This window comes from Passer domesticus, chromosome 6, assembly GCF_036417665.1.
Source record: "Passer domesticus isolate bPasDom1 chromosome 6, bPasDom1.hap1, whole genome shotgun sequence".
NCBI classification, from domain to species: Eukaryota; Metazoa; Chordata; class Aves; order Passeriformes; family Passeridae; genus Passer; species Passer domesticus.
In genome coordinates this window covers 37,524,179-37,542,976 of record NC_087479.1, presented here as the reverse complement: position 1 = coordinate 37,542,976, position 18,798 = coordinate 37,524,179, and the positions used below count along the sequence as shown (strand labels likewise).

General features: G+C 41.2%; 1 protein-coding gene across 27 annotated transcripts in view; it reads right to left on the bottom strand.

Annotated features, from left to right (window-relative positions):
* LTK (leukocyte receptor tyrosine kinase) overlaps positions 1-18,798 on the bottom strand; it is a 150,481-nt gene that overhangs the window by 22,281 nt on the left and 109,402 nt on the right. For all 27 annotated transcript variants that reach the window (XM_064424635.1, XM_064424642.1, XM_064424639.1 and 24 more), the window contains 8 exons: positions 18,276-18,410; positions 17,251-17,403; positions 16,260-16,360; positions 14,488-14,654; positions 9,271-9,365; positions 4,470-4,571; positions 2,721-2,898; positions 2,048-2,198 (listed from right to left, as the gene is read on the bottom strand). In XM_064424635.1, coding sequence (XP_064280705.1) covers positions 2,048-2,198; positions 2,721-2,898; positions 4,470-4,571; positions 9,271-9,365; positions 14,488-14,654; positions 16,260-16,360; positions 17,251-17,403; positions 18,276-18,410 — 1,082 coding nt within the window. The remainder of the gene's footprint in view (positions 1-2,047; positions 2,199-2,720; positions 2,899-4,469; positions 4,572-9,270; positions 9,366-14,487; positions 14,655-16,259; positions 16,361-17,250; positions 17,404-18,275; positions 18,411-18,798) is intronic.

Below are 18,798 nucleotides of genomic sequence, written 5' to 3'. Positions count from 1 at the left end.
CAGTGTAAGAATGTGATAATGCTTGTCATGCATATTAGACATATATAAAGCAGTATGTGATTATCTTCATAGAAAGTGATCTTTTCTGCCAGGATTGACAGCTGAGGGCTAGATCTGTCTATGACTTCTGATTTGCAAACTCACATTACACATGAAAATGAAAATAGAGATGCATATAGGAAAAAATTTAATAACTCATTGTTAATTTCACATTAATTAAATAATCAATATTTTGCATATTTAGAACTTCTTATAACCCAAACATTTAAATGTTTTGGATTATGGATTAATTCTGAGAACTTTGTTACTGACACATTTACTGTTTATTTCTCAAGGAGATAAATGCACAACGGAAAGGTGACCCACAGGTAGTTGGGAATAATCTATTGCTACATCTTAGAAGAGTAATTTGGAGACAGTTTCCTATTCCTGCACCAGTCTTATTGCCTGTGTCTTCTCATTCATGCAGAATGAGAGGTCATCTAGTCAGTCCAACTTCCCTGCTCACATAGACTTCTCTGGGGCATGTAACTCAGGATTGTGTCCAGTTGGGTTTTGACTATCTCCAGAGAAGGAGACTCTACAATCCCTCTGGGGAACCTGTTCCAGTTCTCAGTCACCCTCACAGCAAAGAAGTTCTTCATCACATTCAGGTGGAACATGCTCCATTTTCTGCCCATTGCATCTCATCCCAAGACTGAGACTGGTTGTAAATTGACAGAGGGAGAGCTCTTTCTCAATTCTGTTAGTAATGGTGCATGGCCTTTCTTAGGTGGTGGAGCAATTTGTCTGGTTAATTTAAACAGGAGAACAAAAGATGGCAAGGTAGATAAAGACCAGGGAAAAACAACTGTGGTAAATATGAGGAGAGAGAATCAATGTTTGGAGATGCAGAACTTCTCCAGAGAAAGAAAAACAAACATTAGTCACCCAATATACAGATTCATCACAATTTTCAAAGCCAAAGAAAGTTGGGCTTTGGAAGTAGGAAAGATTAACTACAACTTTTTCCAGTAGCACCTGCCAAAGGGAGATAGTGGTGGGTTGTAACTTGCAATTTGGAGAACAAATGATGAAATGCAAGGGATTAATAAACAACTTTTCAGATTATGACCTAAGACTAGAGAGTGCACTGAAAAGAGAACTGTAGACACACAAATATATCTTTTATTTAAATAAATATGATTCTTTTACTATATAAAGTGAAGAAAGGGTGGGTTTAGAGTCCATTGCAGCATCTGGGTAACACATCATCTCCTGTGGGAAAGTAAACAGTAACTTCAAATGCCTACAGGAGTGGTTTATGCATCTCCAAACACACCAGTCTGTGAGGAAAAACAGCTTTGTTCTTGGCCAGGGGTTAACAGCATCTCTGGAACAAGGCAGTATCAAAAACTGATGCTGAAGAGAGGTAATTTTTGAGCCTAAATGACAAAAGTATTTTCAGATCATTTGGTGTAGCATTTTGAGGACACACATATGTTCATGTCACCAATTTCCATTTCTCTTGAGTTTTTTTTTAATCATCACAAAAACCTAATTCAGGGGCTGCTGGAGTTAGTGGGAAGATTCTCGGTGGTTTGGTAGGCTTTGGACTCAGACTTTAGTCTCTAAGCCTGGAGAGTATGTAACATAGTGCAGCCACCACACTGCTGGATGATTCCATAAATTTTCTGAAAATCCTGGCAGACAGCAAAAACCCTGGACTGTGGAAAAACAAGAGAGGGAGCACATCACTTGCCTAGGAGCCTCCTGCTTAAAATAAGCACAAGAGAGCTGATCAAGAACTGTTTTCAAACATCAGGAACTTAAGGCAAAGTTTCTGTAGGCTTCATATTTTTTTGTGCATTTTGGGATTGTTTTTGTTTTCAGTGTTCTTTATATCTGTTTTCAGATTCTTTCTAACTTTTTTTATTGTGTCTTTCCTGTTTCCTGACTGGGTTTCATTGCTGGATTCTGGGATTTCTATCTTTTATCACCTAACCCCAAACCACCCACTGAATAGTATCTGCAAGGTCTCTGCCCACATGTGCTTCATGGCCCTCACCCCAGGGCAGGCATCCTCCCCCTGCTGCCCCACTAAGATGTACAGCAGCTCATCTTTCTCCAGGTGGAAGGTGGCTGAGATGAAGACCCCGTGGGACCTCTTATTGTGGTTTTTGGCTCCCTTCCCCCCGGCTGCTCCATAGGCAGAAATCCTGCAAGACAAAGTAAATAAATGAAGAAACAGCTCTCACAATTCTCATTCCCAAAATAAATCCAACTACAAGGTCTCCCAGCCTTCACTTCCAAACACATTTCTCCAGAGCAGGCTCCCCTGCTGTAGCAGCTTGTGACTATTCTTTGTCTGAGACCCATGTAGCTAGGCTGCACAAGAGGACAGACCAACCTTCACCTGAGTACTGGAAACAGAGACTGCAGGAACAAATAGCATGAGCTGGTGTAGCCCAGAAGTGTAAGACTACAGGACTGAGATGATGGCAACATTCCTTGGCTGCATGCCCACTCTCACTCCTCTTCTGATCTCTTCTATATCTCTGCTCACCCTTCCATTCTTCACAGTAGCTCAGATATATCCTAATAACTACTGCTCCTATTTCTTCTCTGTCCCCTCCACCCAGTTTTAACAAGCACAGGTGGTCCCACACTTGTGCTTGTTAAAACTGCACAAACAAAAAGCAGTTAGAGGTGGCTGCCCCCCAGCACACACTGATCCTCACCTGTATCTGTTTGTGGCTGGCACTCTCCAGACTTGCACTCCCCGGAGCCTGCCCTCCTTCTCCACAGTCACTGACACATTGCTGTTCTTGTAGGCACTGTCACACTGAGCTTGAGTCGGCCCATGGGGACCACTGGCACCACATGTTGAGAACCACCAGAGAACAACAGTTGTGTCCCCTGTGACCAAAACAAGAGTTGAGTCAGATGTGAGCTTCCCTGCATTTCTCAGTACTTACATTATATCCACTTTCTTCTAGTCATAGCACAACTACTGCTTTGTCATGGTTGCTTTTGCTTTTCTCCTCTCTCACGTTATTTCCTGCACACTATTTGATAAATCATGGGCTGAAGATAAACTTTATCAGTTGGGTGTGAGGGGGGGAAAGGAAAAGGGGAGATGGACTGAACTTCTAAGAAGGGGTTTACCCAAGTGTCTCACAGACATTATCAAATTCCTCCTCTCAGTGCCAGTTTGAAGCAAGAAGATGTTCAACTTTCCAAATGAGAACTAAACCATGTACACAGAGACAAGGGTTGAAAACATCTGTCATTACAGCTAGTGACCATTTATGAAACACAGTGAAAGTTTGAAAAGACTTGTCTCAGGCTTGCACAAGAAACCTGTGGCAGCAGAAACAGACAGGGAACAGCCTCTTGCTACCATCTGTAGGGACCCTTCTTCCCCAAGAATTTTCTTTCCTGGTTCTCATTAAGCATTATTCTTTTGTTTCTACAACAGTGCAGCAGATAAAGGTGTTCTCCATTTCATAACCATTCCAAACAACTCCATCTTCTCCACTGAATTAGATGAGGCCTAAGAATAAGACTTTTCAGTAATGTATCTAAAAACTGTGTGATGCAGTTTGTGCACAAAAGCCAGGGTCAAAAGTAGGACTGCTTAAGAGTGGAATGATTAAAATAGAGGTAAAAATTACAGACTTTTAAAAGAAAAATTCCAATCTTATTTAAAGAAAACGGCAAGCAAAACTACCCCCAACATCCTGTGAACATGCAGATGGATCAATGCAGTATGAGTTTCAGCTGCATTACAGCATTCCCCTGAGCTAATGGGAACAGACAGCAGTACAGTTTGTCGCATTCCAGGTGGACATAGCCTTCAGGAGCTGGGTCACACACTGGTATTTGCTTACTGCAAAACAGCCTCAAGAAAACGTCTTCTCACCTTCTCCTTTAGATACCTCTTCTCATCCACACAATTCTTATTTGTCCTCCAGAGTGGATCTCTACCACTACCAGTAAATTAGTCCCTAGTGTTCCCTTGTTCTCCAATTTTTCATCCAATTTTTCTTTTCAGTGGATTTCCTCATCCTTACTTACTTCTTCCTGGGTTTTCATCTTTACATCACTATTCTACACTCACTTTATTCAGCTTCAGTGCTCAGCACTCTTTCTACTCCCAGCTTTCTGTACAGGTCTATGCCTTTTATTTCTAAGCTGCCTTTCCATGCACTCTGAATCTGAGTCATGCAGCTTCTGTTTTCACTTGAAGAGATTCTGCTTTTCTTTAAAGAGGACCTGCCTTCTCAGGACTGGTGAGCTGGGCTCCAGCAAACTGCTTGTCTATAGCCAAACCTGGAGAGACTACCTGACACAGTCTCCCCATCTTTGGCATCTTTGGATTATATATAGTTGCTTCACTGCTGTAGGCAGGCAGATCACACACAGGAGACAGGAATGGAGCCACCTTTTACAGCCAAGAGACAGGTTTTCAGCACAGAACCATGTACCTGGGAGGGAGGGCTCTTCCAGGGGGTTCAGAAGATGTTCATCCAGGATACTAATCTCACGTGGGTACTGGCGTTTTCCACCAAAATGATTTGGTTGTCTTCCTGCAATAGTTTGTAAAACAGAGGAAAGAGGTGGGAGGATGGTAGAAAAGAGTGATAGAAAATTGAAAGACTACATGAATTAATTAAATACAACCATATGGTTAAGATAAGTAAATATTACCTTGGGTAGAAAAGGTGTTTTAAGCAATCATAATTTTTATTACTCTTTTGAGCCCATGGCTTAGGTAACCTACATGTATCTGTGCTGAAGCAGTGGGTCTTCACAAAAACACAGACCCTTCATATTATCCCATGCAGGATAAGCTGTTGGTCTGCAGTTTCCCATAGCGGTGATTATAGGAGATTTTAGGGAAAATGTAGTGTGGGAGAACAGATACCAGGTATTGATGTTCTGCTGGTCAAACAGGCAGGCGACAATTCTGGACAGTCAAATGACTGCAGGTGTAAAAGAGAGTGGTGACAAAATCATTGTCTTTGGTTCTGAATAGTGCCATGGCAAGTAACCCAGCTTAACAGATCACTCCCACCTCAGCAACCAACTTTGAGCACCTGAGAGCTCACTTAGAGAATAAATAATTAAATAAAATTACATGCCTCACTAACATACACAGTTAAGTAGCAGAAGCATACCCTTGTCACAAGCTGCTAATCTTTGGACAAACCTTTTTGAAAATCACAGAGCAAAACCATACATTTCTGACCACTGAGACAGGCCTTTGAAAACCAGCCCTTTCTTAGAGAGGAGGAATTTCAAATCAATTGCTGATCAAAATAATCTGAATATATTGAGAACACCACAACACCAAAGCTGCCTTAGAACAGGAAAAAATAATAAGGAAGCCTTGCTTCATAATATGCAAGCATCCTGTTTCAATAGTTAAATTACCCATTTTTACGCCGATTTTAATTGGAAAATCTCTAAGAAAAAGGACAGGCTTCTTTCCATTTTGTGAGCCCTCAGTTAATTTAATACTGAAATTTTCCATCAGTTGAAAAACATTACAAATATTTCAATTTGTTCCAGTTGTGAGAATCTAACAGCTGTCTGATACTCTACTGAAAAGAGACTCACTCAGTTCCAGATGGACAATTATCTCTGCCACAAAGCCACTGCTCTAAATAGCAATAATTAACACCCTTGTTAGCTGTGTCAGAAAGGCCAAATAACTAATTGAAGCATGGAGACCTTGCTGAGCTTTTACTCCTGAGAATATTCCCCCCAGGTCTCACTGAAAGCACATTGGTGCATGGAAATAAAAGAAAGCTTTGTACTGACACACTCTGCCCATACTGAGAGGGAGAACTTCAATGGATGAAGTGGTCAAGCCAGTGAAAAATGAAATTAACCCAAAACCAAATGAAATTAATCAAATGCAAGGAGGAAAACAGAATGAAAAATACAATGCATGGTCAGAAAAGATGCTCCTCAAGGCCTGCACTGAATTACAAATTCCAAAGGTCACAACAGTTTCAGACACTTTGCAATGTACCAGAAGTCTGGTTATGTTTTCCAGAGCAAAGGAATGTAAATCATTCTCTGAAACAGAGAGTTGATCTGTGTGTCTGCATGGATTTTTTTGTGGCATCCCAATGAGTATCCTAAGGCAATGCCTCATTTCCAAACAAACAGTCTTTCCTCCTTTTCCAAACAGTCTCAAACCCTTGCTCTCCAGGAGAAACTTTCTGTCTCCTCTGCACTAAGCAGCAGATCAGCTGCACCACGGGCTGAGCATTGCCCTCTCCACATGAGCTGTTAATGCTTTAAAGGCTGATGTTTTATGCACTCTCAGACACAAACTTGTAAGGTGGCATTTTCTACAAACGTATTGTAGCCTGGGACCACGGGCTGGTGCTTCAGTCTATTTTAGTTTCCACTTCCTCTTCTAACAGCCAACATGTTGACAGTAGAGTGAATAGAAGGGAATAAGAATTAATTCATATTAAGGTGTACCTATATTAAAAAATGTAAAGAGCACAGACTTCCTTTATCCAGGTTTTAGCTAACACTGATATCCCCATTAAAATGAGACAGAGGGAAGTGTAAAGGAGAAAGAGACATCTTCTGCAGGCAGAGAGCTAAAATAATTTACTCATTCACTGCTTCAATACTCATTCACTGTAACTACAGTGAAAATGGACATAGAGATCTGGCAGCTGAGATTAATCACAGTAAGATGCCTCACAGGATCCTCAAGGTGTGAATTGTCTCCTCAGAGATTCCACCTCACTAATGATGATCGCAGTACTCCTGAAAATCAGACTTTGCTGAATCAGGGACTCTAAAATCAGGAAGTAGAGGCAATCTGTACAAAAGCTCTCTTTGGACAGTCTTGCCATTTATAAAGCAAACTTCTGGGAAATTGAAAACGATGCACAGACTGAAATTTCTAGGCCAGGGCAGTAGATATTGATAGACCACAGACCTGTGATCTTAATGGGAACAATACAATGCTTAGAGCACCAAAAGATAATAGTAAAGGCATTGAGAAGGGCAACTCAACTATCAGCTATTTGCTGTGCTAGTCCACATTTTCATGTTAAAACACTCAAAATTCAGACCTCTTCCTATATAAGCACTATTTCACTGAACCTATTAAGTATCTTTATGCCTGTCTGCCTGAAATTCTCATAACGAACCAGACATGCCATCCAGACTGTCTTACACAAGGTGATTGTATAAGCCAAAATGTGGTTTTGCCTCACCCTTTTCACAGGGAAAAACATCTGTCAATGCCCAGGAGCTGCCATCCAAAGAATGGTCTGTTTGGGTTTTGTCCTTATTGATATCTCTTGAGCTGCCCTCACTACTCAGCTGTTCACTTAAATCTTACTGAACCTTCTTCTCAATTTTAAGGTCTGTGGAAAACCTCACCTTCTTTCCCATCTTGCATACAAAAACAGCTTTCATTCAGCACTGGGTTTTTATACAGTTGAACTACAAGATTGAAATAGATGGAGAAAATAATATTTACATCTTAGCAAGCAGTAAATCCTTCCTTCCTGCCATACATCCTTCCTGCTGCCCTCATGAAAAGAATTCACTGCTTGGATTTTAATTGGCTCTGTCTCTGACATCTGAAACCTGTCCTTGCCAGGGAGAAGTAATTTCATTACTGAAAATACAGCAGAGCTGCTGGGCTTCTCTGTAACCTAACTGAATTAAAGTCATGAGAAGACAAATACAAGGGGGCTGCTCTCAGAGGCGAGAAAACGTCAATTTGCAAAGAGGATTCAAGGAACAGTGGCAAGTGCAAGGCTTCCGAGAAATGTTTCTGTCGTGCTATGTTTCTTCTGCATGACTCACACATCTCTGGGTCGTGCCTTCAGATGGGGTAAGTCCAGCTGCTCCTGGACATCAGTGCAATTCATCCCAATTGAAAACAAGGAGTATCCTGGGTGGTCTAATGGACGAGCTCTGATAACATTGCTGCAGGGGCATTTACACCCCACCTGTTTGCCAAACCTACATCACTCCCAGCAAAATGTTGTGGCTAAACTGGAAGATCTGAGAGCAGTAAACTCCAGCAAGTGGGTGCACATCAGCTGGCCCAAGTGCATCTGAACTCTCCCCCTTCACCTTCCTCAAGGTTCCAAAACAAACTGCTAACATGGAGTTTGGGAGAGAGGACTGTAAAGAGCTGGAGTGAAAAAACAAAATTACCATAAGGATCAGCTTTTCCTCTTAATTTCAAGTGAAACTGTGCATACTCAGCATTTTATAGAAGAGTGGTTTCAGTGCTCACAGAACAAAGGCACAGAGAACAGGACACTGAACCAGAAAAGGATGAAAAGGAATAGTGGTTTCTGTTGATGAGCTTTTAACACATCTATTTTGACATAAGCCTTCCCATACATTATGTTTGGCTACAGCTAGCCAGAGACATGCTATGACCCCAAATATTGAGTGCAGTGACATGTAGATTGGCACAATATCACCAATCCACATTTTGTCAGCAACAAAATTCACCATTCAAGTGTTGCATATCTTCCAGTTCCTTTGCAAAAGGGCATTTTTTTTCCCCCAGAGACAAAATAAAGTAGTTTCTAATATTTGCAAGTACTTCAAGTACCTAAATTCTTTCCCCTTTTCTGCTTAGAAAATCTACAGCTCCTGCTTGCATGTTTCAAAAGGTATCACTGGCTCCCTTTTTGTCTGGAATAGTTGTCAGTCACATTCACAGCAATAAAGCAAAGGAAAGATGTTATATATCTGGCAGTGATAGCTAATGCACCTCCTTACAGAGTAGAACAAACTTGTTGGAGTAATCTAAATTTTATTGTCAGAGAGTCAATTTACTCCTTCATTTTCTTCCTTTTCTCCAGAAAAATATGGTGACTTTCACCTTCAACTTCAACAAATTTGTTTCAGGTATCAATTACCAGAGTACATAGATCAGCAGGGATTGTAGAAAAAGAGTGTGATGTAATCCCTCCATTTAGGGCTAAGGAATAAGTTTAGTGTTTCTTGCCAAGACACACAGACAGGTCTCAACTATGTGATACAGAATATTCCCACCTTAGAGGAAAAAAAGAGCATTGGGACACTCTGACACAGAGTAAAATTGCCTCTACTTGCAATCTTCAGTAGGTCTGAGATAAAATGACATTGTGCTGAAAAAGCTGACACAAATGATCCATGCACACTCTGTGGGGAGAACAGAATGTGTGTCCTGGACCTGCGGTAGTGCTGATTACACTACCTAAATTTTTGGGGGATTCTGCAACATTTGTGGCTCACCGTCAGTGAAGCAGTCCAGGCCAAATGTAATGTTGTCGACAGCAATGTCAGCTTGGGAATTCCAGCCCCAGGTTGCCAGGAGTTCCAGTTGAAACCTTTGCAATAAGACAGACATTTTAGAGAAAACCAACAAAGGACTAAGTAGAGAGAAAACTAAAACAAACAAACAAACAAACAAACAAATAGCCTCCCTAAAAATACAATGTTCAATTATAATGGAAAAAACATCATCGATATTTAGGAGTTTTCCTCCAGACAAGTCCAGCCAAGCAGCCAAAAGGGCTTGCTCTAAGTCTTAGACACATATAAACCCCTTGTAAGTGCCACAACATTCATACAATTTCTCATTTAATGGGGAACAAGAATGAGAGCCCTACTTCCCCTGCTATCTGCACATACATACAAGAAACTCTCCCCCACTGCTTTTTATACACAGATAACTATCCATATTCAATTACTAAAACCAGGGAATTAGACTGGAGGAAATTTTTTTCTCCTACTTTGCACCCCCAAAGAGATAGAGTAAAAACTGAGCAGAATATCCAAATGTCTTGGGCCTGATCCTCAGCCATGTAACTCAGAAGGTGACATGAGTTTATTTCAGAAGGGTAGGACATTATAAATTCAGCCATAATTCCTTGAAGAGTTAGCTCCCTGGGCTGTCTCATCTTTTTCCAATATGACCAGGTGTTCCTAATCTAGGAGCACTGTCACGTCCATGTGTATTGCTACCTTCTGAATTCACAAGGAAGAAAGAAAGGAGCTGAGGGACCTCCTTCTAATGGATAGAACTGAATTGTTTTTCATTGACTTTCAGAAATAAACAGATGTCTGATGTCCAGTCCATTTAGAGCTTATTAAAAGCATATGGGCAGGACCTCTATTGCTGTCTCTGGTAAAACTCAATGATGATTTATGAGAGATCAAGCACTGACCTGTCTAACACATTAATCATTCAGCCTAGAAACACACTTGTCCCAAATTAGTGGCAATAAAATATGTGTGTGCATTCCACCCACCAACCAAATGTTGGTTGATATCCACAGTTAGTTGCATGGCTGCATAAAAATCTTTAGAGATAAACTGCTTTTACCTCAACTCAAGAATGACCCCTTGTGCTTAAATGAAAGCATCCACACCTTCAGGATCTGAGCACTCTGGGAGTAAGTACAGCAAATGCAAATCAAGGGTCTGTTGAATGACCTCTTAGCTGTTAGTGGTGGAATTTTTCATCAGATCCCCTTCCTGCAGAAACCCTCCTCTTCAATAGCAGGCTTAGCAAGAGCATTTTCAAACCTTGCGTATAAATCCACTGACAAATGACAATAATTCCCCCATCTATCTGATGGAAGAGAGTCAGAGCACCCTGAGCCCAGAACCAGGGCCCTTGTAGGACAGGCATAGGCACAGCATCACATCCTACCCCTTACTTAAGGCACTCACATGGCATTCTACCCTTGGTCAGGTCAACCTGCTGTGCCTGGTCCATGGATATAGAGCAGACAAGGGTCCCTGGCACTGCACTACCAGGTAGGTTTCTGCTCCACAAGGGGAAGCAGAACAGTACAAGGGGGACCTTGAGGAACAACAGTGCAAGGGGGACCTTGAGGAATGACACCCCCCTCCGCCCCCAGTGCATGAGAATTAACATTTTGTAACCTCTAGGCTCTGTATGCCTCCCCTTCCTCTTAACTTCAGAAAAAAGAGAGGAATTTGTCTTTTGAACTCAATGCTGTTTTAGCCAGAGGGGCTTCCATTGTTCCTGTTCATTTATCTCATTTTGCTGACTCCAACAAATTATGTTCTCCAGCTCTCTGTTGTCTGGTCTTCTGCTTGTTTGGTTTTCTCCTGATAGCATTGTTTCTCCCTATGTGTGTGAACCAAGTAAGTGAATTTGCCAGCCAATCACCAGAAGCAGTTTTCCAAAGGAGCTAGATGCCCAAGTGAGAGGCTGATCAGCAAATTGTGTCTTCCTTTTCTCCTATGAAATAAATTCATTGGATGAGGTGTTGTTAAAAAATACCAAGGAGGACCTTGTTCTTTTTGCTAAGGTTTCTCTACTTCTGGCCTCATGAAGCAGCTCATGGACTGCAACTTGTTATGTCTCAATTCATGCCTACTCTTCTCCCTGGGTGATCTATCCCCTTCCTACCCACTTTACTGCTGCCTACCATCCCCTTAAGGAACCAGGGGAAAGCACAGCACTTTCCTACAGCCAGAGAAAGACATGAGTTTCCCAAAGATTTGGGATACAGAAAAACAGCATGCCAGCTCAAAATTTGCACTAGCAAATAACCTGGCAACTAAGCATTGCTAGAGTTTGCATTACCAAGGAAAGCTGACAACACCCATAAATACACAGAATAGTCATTCATGAAGTTTTATACCAAACTGTAGTAAAATTGTCCAGCAATATTTATCACACACCTCTGTTTACAATTGTTTTCAATTTCACTAACATTAAAACGATTTAGGCTGAACTTTTCTATTTTGGGTGATTTGGTATGACTTTTCTAGCAGTCAAAACATTTTGTGAGTGCTGAGGATGAGGCAATGCAGGGATTCATGATTCTAACCATGTTCAAAAATGTTCTTAACTTTTTAAGCACTCTGTGCTACTAGGTATTGGAAGTGGGATCTGAAATTTGGGAGGAAGAGAGTCACATGAGGTGATTTTTTTCACATGAATGAGAATCAGCTAAAATTTTAAGAAAATATCTTTGAAATTTTTAAATCCCTGACATTTCCATGCCTGGTATTTTTTTTTTAATCCTGCAGTTTCCTCTTCCCTGAATATCTGAAAGTCTCAGGCAAAATGGTACTTTCCAGGCAGTGCAACTATGAACCATGTCAGGTCCTGCTTCAGCTACATGAAGTGAGAACTACCCTTCCAAATTAATGGATAAACATTTTCTTCCCCAGCCTTTCTTTGTGTTGCTGATTCTGGCCAAACAGGAGGAAAAAAAAAAAAAAACCTGCCTGAACCGAATCCAGAGTTAACAAGGGGTTATCCTGGAGAGAGACTGGGAGTTCACTGGGAATTTTACAGCAGAGGGGTTTGGACTTGGTGTGCAGGGGATTTGGTCCCAAGATCTACAGAGAGGATTAAATAGCCAGTCAAACAGGAGCACTGGGAATAAACCTTTACTGTAGGTCTGGGATCATTGAAATGAAAGCACACAAGACATAGCTAGGAGGAGAAAGGAAATGCAGGGAAGGGATTCAGACTTCATATTAAAAAAAAACCAAAACTAAAAAACACACAGAGACAGCAGCTGCTAGAAGAGAGATGGAAACAAGAAGCAGGTAGGAGTTCAGAAAGGAAATTACAACCAGAGGCATGAGACAGATAAAATGGTTTCCCGAATTGGAGGCTGAAACAAAAGAAAGAGAGACCAAGTATATGAAAACAAGGAAGAAAGGCAACAAGTGCCCACAGCAGTGGGTAAGACAGGACAGAAGGACTAGAGCATGGAAACAAGATAAGAGGACTGGGATGGAGACTGTGTCCTGGGAGCACAAAGACCAGGGTTTCCTCTCTTGGGGAAATAGCTTCAGCACCTTCTAGCAAAGTGTGTGCTTGTTCTGTGTCTGTTACAGATCAGTGTAGCAAATGGCAACTTATTACGTCTGCCAGTCACTGGGTATCACAGCTGGTACAGATTTGCCTTCTGGACTGAGCAGTTCCATCCTTACTCACAGTGATCGTCACTGTTGTGCCACTCAGTTTTAAATTTGAAAATGTCATACAGAAAGGTTACATGAAGTGAAACAAGATAGAACTACTTGAAACAGACTGTAATAATTAATGCATGCATAAACCTAACTACATCTTTTATTTTGCCTAAGTGCTCAATTTTTTCAAACATTACAGTATTTGAACATTTGAATATCAATTTGTATTTCACGCCATTCTGGCTAGTGCTCAAAAAAAGTGTCTTGCTGTCCACTCCCCTTCTGCCACTTAAGGTCCATTTTGCTTCAGAATTAAGGGCCAATACAGAAATTGGAGGCCTCAGGGAACAAGCATAAGGGACTGTATATCAGAGGAGGCAGACAGTCTTAAATAGCTCTGAAGGGCCCCTTGGTCTCTGCTGCATACAGGTCCATAGTAGAGTGTCCAGAGAAAAGAGCTGTTTTGCACTAATTCACTGGCCATACTGTACATATTCTTAACTAAACAGATACTAATCCTCAGGGCTTCAGATAGTGTCAGACAAGAATTTTAAATACAGTACTAGCACGCAGACCAATCCTACCCTAAAGGAGTCATTCATGACAAAGGTGTGTATGTGATCATTTGGTAATACTTAACACCAAAGGTAATCAGGAAATTAAACCAGAAAGAGGGTAGAGCAACATTTATAATATTCACTGTATAGACTTGGAGAGGTTTTTTTCCCTTAAGTTTCATGTGAAACAAGCCTTCCTCAGGAACACGAAAAAAAACCAAAAAAACCCAACAACAACCAAAAAAAGAAAAACAACAAACAAACAAACAAAAAACAAACCAACTACCAACACCAGCTACATGGCTTGAGATTGAGTGACACTAGGTGAGGGAGAAGAAATGCCTGAATTAAATTTGATTGCATGGAAATTCTTTAAATCTTCAATATTTCAGTTCATTTGAAAACCAGTGTTGCACTGTATTTCTTCATCTAAGCCCATGAAAACTTTAGTGCAAGGCTCATTTGGGCAACAGTCTTTTTCTGAAACTATTGCATCAGTAATGTGGCAATGAAGGATCTCCAGCTGCCCAGGCTGCACTGATATAGATCCTAAACTGGACAGCTCTATTGGCTAAACTGTGGGATTACCATCCCTTTGACTCATGTGAGTGTTTTTAACTGCAGGAGTATGAAGTGCAGCTATGCTAATGCAGCTCTTTCCCTGCTGGGAGCACTTTTCCCTGTGAGTGCACTGGCTTGCTCAGATTGCTAAAGGGTTTTTAGTACAGATGCTTGCTGTTCCCAAAACCTAAGTACTGTTTGAGGCTGCACAGAAGTGCAGTCACATGGTGTGGGCTTGTGTTGAGCTAAGCTGTGCATGTGCACAAAGATATGCACTTATGGCAGAATACTTCCTGAGCAAGCAGAGTCACTCAAAAACAGTTCTGAAAGAAGGCAGGAATGAAAGTGACACTTCACAATAAAGATAGGAACCATTTACTAAACCTATAGGGATAATCCTGGCTGCTGACAGGGGAGCTCTTACCGGTTCTGAAGCACTGGCATTGGTAAGGTGATGAGAAACCAGTGGTCGCTCCAGCTCCCTGCCCTTTCCCACATTGGCAAGGTGACTGGAGCTCCCTTTATCTCTTCTCTGAGAGAGAAGGAGACTGTACCATTGTAGCTTCCAAAAACATGCACTGAAAATTGAATCTGTAACAGAGGAAGAAGAGGAAAAGAATGGTAATCTGTGACAAAAGGGAAAGGTAGTAACTTCTCCCCTCCCTGGAAATTTGAGACACCAAACCTCCAAGTCTGGGTCAAACTCTTTAATGACAGACATCACTAAACTCCCACTCACTGCCTGTATTTGACTCAGCACTGTTACTAGCACAGAATTCTCTCAGGGAAGATCCAAACTGGCACTCCTGCTGAGCAGCAGTTCTTCATCCACTGATGACAATATCCACAGCCTCTGACACCATCTGGGTGAAAGAACTGGTTTTCTTGTTATTGCCTTCTCTGAGGGGGAGCTCTCCTGCCCCAAATACCTTTTAAACAAGAACTGTCTCTAGAGGCAGAAAACCTCAGTCCATTTACTTGCTCCAATTCATAGGCACCATCTGAATTGCAGCACTCCTAAGGCAAGTGAAAAACAAAATCAGCAGGCCAAAGAATGTTTTGAAGCAGGACTTGTTCCTCTTTCTTTGGAGCAAGCATTTCCAATTTGCCACAGAGCAAGAGAAAGTTGCCATTTCTACCACTGCTGTGAATACCCAGTTGTCCTTAATGTCACAGAGAGCTCCAGTGCTGGCAGGAAAGGGAGCACACACAGATTCTGCAAAGAGCAGCCACAGAAGTTCCTTGATCCTGCCATGTGGCCTAAAATCCTTGCCAGTGGAGGAGAGAATGGATCCAGATCGCCTGTGGCCTTTACACAACAACCAACAGCTATGGCTTCTTCCCTCCTGGTTTTGTAAACCTGTCTCCAAACACATTTTATTTTGTTGTTTATGTTGTACCCAGCATATTTTACCTGGATTTATAAATAAATAAAAATGCCAAAGTTACATGTCTGGCACCTGCACTGTATTTATTTTCCCAGCTCTAATTAGGAGGCATCAAAGCTTTCTCTTTTTCCCCTAGCAAGACTGGACTCCAGCTCAAACTTGCAGCTTAATTTTCCTAAGTGTTATGACTATAATATTATTTAATATTTTTAATTCCAGCATCTCAGAGCTGCAAGGCAAGTTGTGTGATTTTATCAAGGCCAGGTTGCCTTAACCTTATGAAATTCCTGAAGAATGTCATCAGAAGTTTATTATACTCATCTATTTCTGGAAAATCGAATGCATTCTAACTTCACACTCCTGTTCTCAGTGAAACTATCAAGTTTATTAACTTCTGCACAAGTCCTGCAGAATTTATGAAGAAAAATCTCAGCAGCAGATGTACTAAAAGACTCAATGGCCCAACCAGACAGCTCCCTTTCCTACAAACACTGGCTGCCCCATACACTGAAGCTGTTGGCACCTCTCAGAGTTACCTCTCAGTAACTCTTCCTAAGTGGTACAGTTAGGTTGGGGAATTTTCCACAAGGAGTGACTGATTTGGGGCTTCTGCTTTCACTTACTGGGGAGGTACCTCACATCTCCTTTCCAGTTCTGAACAAGTGGCCAGCTAGGCAGTATAGCCAGCTCTTCGGCTTTCCAGTGCTGTGTAGAGTGTGCAGAGGGACAGGAGAACAGGCTAATTGTGCAAATAGTGCCTACAGCCTGATGATTTACTCCACAAAGGTGCTAAGACAGAGTGACACACCTGGTAGTCTTCTGTGGCAAGACTGGCTGGCAAGCTGGTACTGTAAGCCTTAGCCGTACCACTTGTCTGAGTGCTGTCTGCTCGCAGGTAGAGGAAGTGTCCTGTGAACACAAAAGTGAAAAAGAAAATGATCTCTTGCTGTTTTGTGTAATCACTTGAAACTCTTTAACATTATTAATGTTCCTGCAGGTATGTAAGCATATGTAGGTGTAAGCAGGACCTGAGAGCAAGTCTGTGGTGAGGTTATAGTAAACACTCTGGTAGATTTCAGCAGCACAAAAGTCAACAAACCTCTTACTGGAATGTGAGTGGATAAACCTCAGATACCACTCAAGATCTTCCCATACAGAGGTGCACACCAATCTACACTCTTAATTCCTACAGCATTAGCATCAATGACACTTGCTGAGTAAAACACTGGGCTGGAAGAGTTTATTTGCAGTCTTTGCTTCCAGGGAGAGCTTACACAGGCTGTCAGGAGACAAACAGGACACTTGTACGGAAACCCTCCATTTTGGCAGGAAACTGTGAGGCAAAACTTATGTGTGCTAACACTTCAGACTTTCAGCCTCAACAGGTGAGGGTCTGGCCTCCCCCCTTCTTATTTAGAAAGTTAACAGGTCTGCAGTTCTGTTGGGCAATTTTTACCTTGTGATGCAGCAGTTATCATGTTGCTGCTGAAGTACTCAGTAACTGCACAGCTCATAAGAGGAAGGAAGAGGGAAAAAGTATGCATTATATAATTTCTTTCAGAATCTTTGTCTCTGAGAGTTGTGTTAACTTTTTTTGCAGAACTTGTTTAATATAAAGTTTTGCATCACGTTCCAAAGTTAATTTTAGCTACATTTGAAGTTATTATAGATAAAACTGATGCTGAAGTTCATTTGACAATGATGTCAAAATTTTTAAACCAATTTAAAGAAACTTAAATTTAAGGCTATTGTGTATATGCATGCACACAGAGTGGGAAAGAGAACAATGAAGAACCTACCACCAGTGGCTTGCAAAGTAGACCCTACAAATGAGTTTTCTTGAATCATTTTGGAAAAGCCCCGAATAGACCAAGGAGATGCTGCAGTTTCATTCAGTGTCCAGCCACACAGACCTTCTTCAAAAGAGCAGTGTGAACCCTCTGGGAGATTGTCTACAATCAAGAACAAGAAAAAGTAGGAAAATAGGAGCAATTTGATTGTGGAAGAACACAAACAAAAACAAAAGTGAAAATCCATTGCTGTTGTCCCAGTTGTCTAACCTATGCTACACTATCAAAATAGGTCTCATTTGTTTATTTCCAGAGTCACCATTAGAAAGCCAACACTTTGCTTCTGTAAACATTTGAGACTTTTTTATCATGTCCTACTCTAACTTCTGGGCAAAACTGCAGCCCCTGTAACTTCAGGAATGGCAAATCACTGCCACATATTTGTAAAGGTCTTGCTACATATGAAATTGCAGGCATCACAAAGTGTTTTGTCCACTTAAAGGAAGGCAAATCAACAGATTATTTTAAATCACCACTGTACTTGCTAAAGCTAAAATTGCTTCTTAGCACCTCATATACTGGTAGGGGGTTTTTCTGTCCTGATGTGCAAGAACTCCTGAACTGGGATCTTGGAAGGACAGATTTATGACACTGTAGGTAACTAAGAGTGGAAAGATGATTAATACCTTTCCCTGAAGGAAAGGCTTAGATCTTGGGTCCAGAAGGAAATTCTCACCCAGCTGCAGACATGTAAATAAGGTTTTGCCTTTCTCTGAAGTAGAAGTAACTGTGAAGGGAAGGTCATTGAGCTCCTTACTGCAATACTTAAGAAACCAAATAAATTTTAAAAAAATCCATTTTGTTCTATATAGGGTGAATTTTCAAAGAGAATCTTGGTATCCAATTAATGTAAATGGGACAAATTAATTCAGGAGGTGAAATACTGAATTAATCTAAAGATGGAATCAATTTAACTTATTTTGTATTCTAAATTATTTCTTCTAATGGAATGAAGTGTCATGCCACATACTCACCACACCTCACTCCTTCCTCTTTGGTAGGGCAATCACTGATGAACTCACAGATCTGTAGGTGGCTGACACAGCCTCCATGAAAGCAGGGGAAGGTTGAGCCTTTGTCATATACAAAAAGGTCTTGATTTTCTTTATCTAATGGGAAAAAAACAAACAAACAAACAAAAAAAACCCCAAAACAAAAACAAAACAGAACTAAATCCAGAGATTAGCTGACAGAATGTATATGACCCTTCATGTGTATTAGTTTTCACACGTAAGACATTGTTCTTTTTATGATAAATCTCTGCTTTTTTCATGTAGGTTTCTATCCAGCATGAGATTTCTGGACCAAGTTTATTCCTCTTTTCTCTCTGATGCTGCTTTTTCTGTGTTCTATCTTTAGACCATTTTTGGGTTTTTATAATGAAGGGTCTTGCAGTTTCCTACTGTGATGTGCTCGTCAGTTCTGCACACATGACTGTGCACCTGCCAGACAGCTGTGACATGCTGCATGGCACCCTGCTGCTGGAGGCAGGGTCAC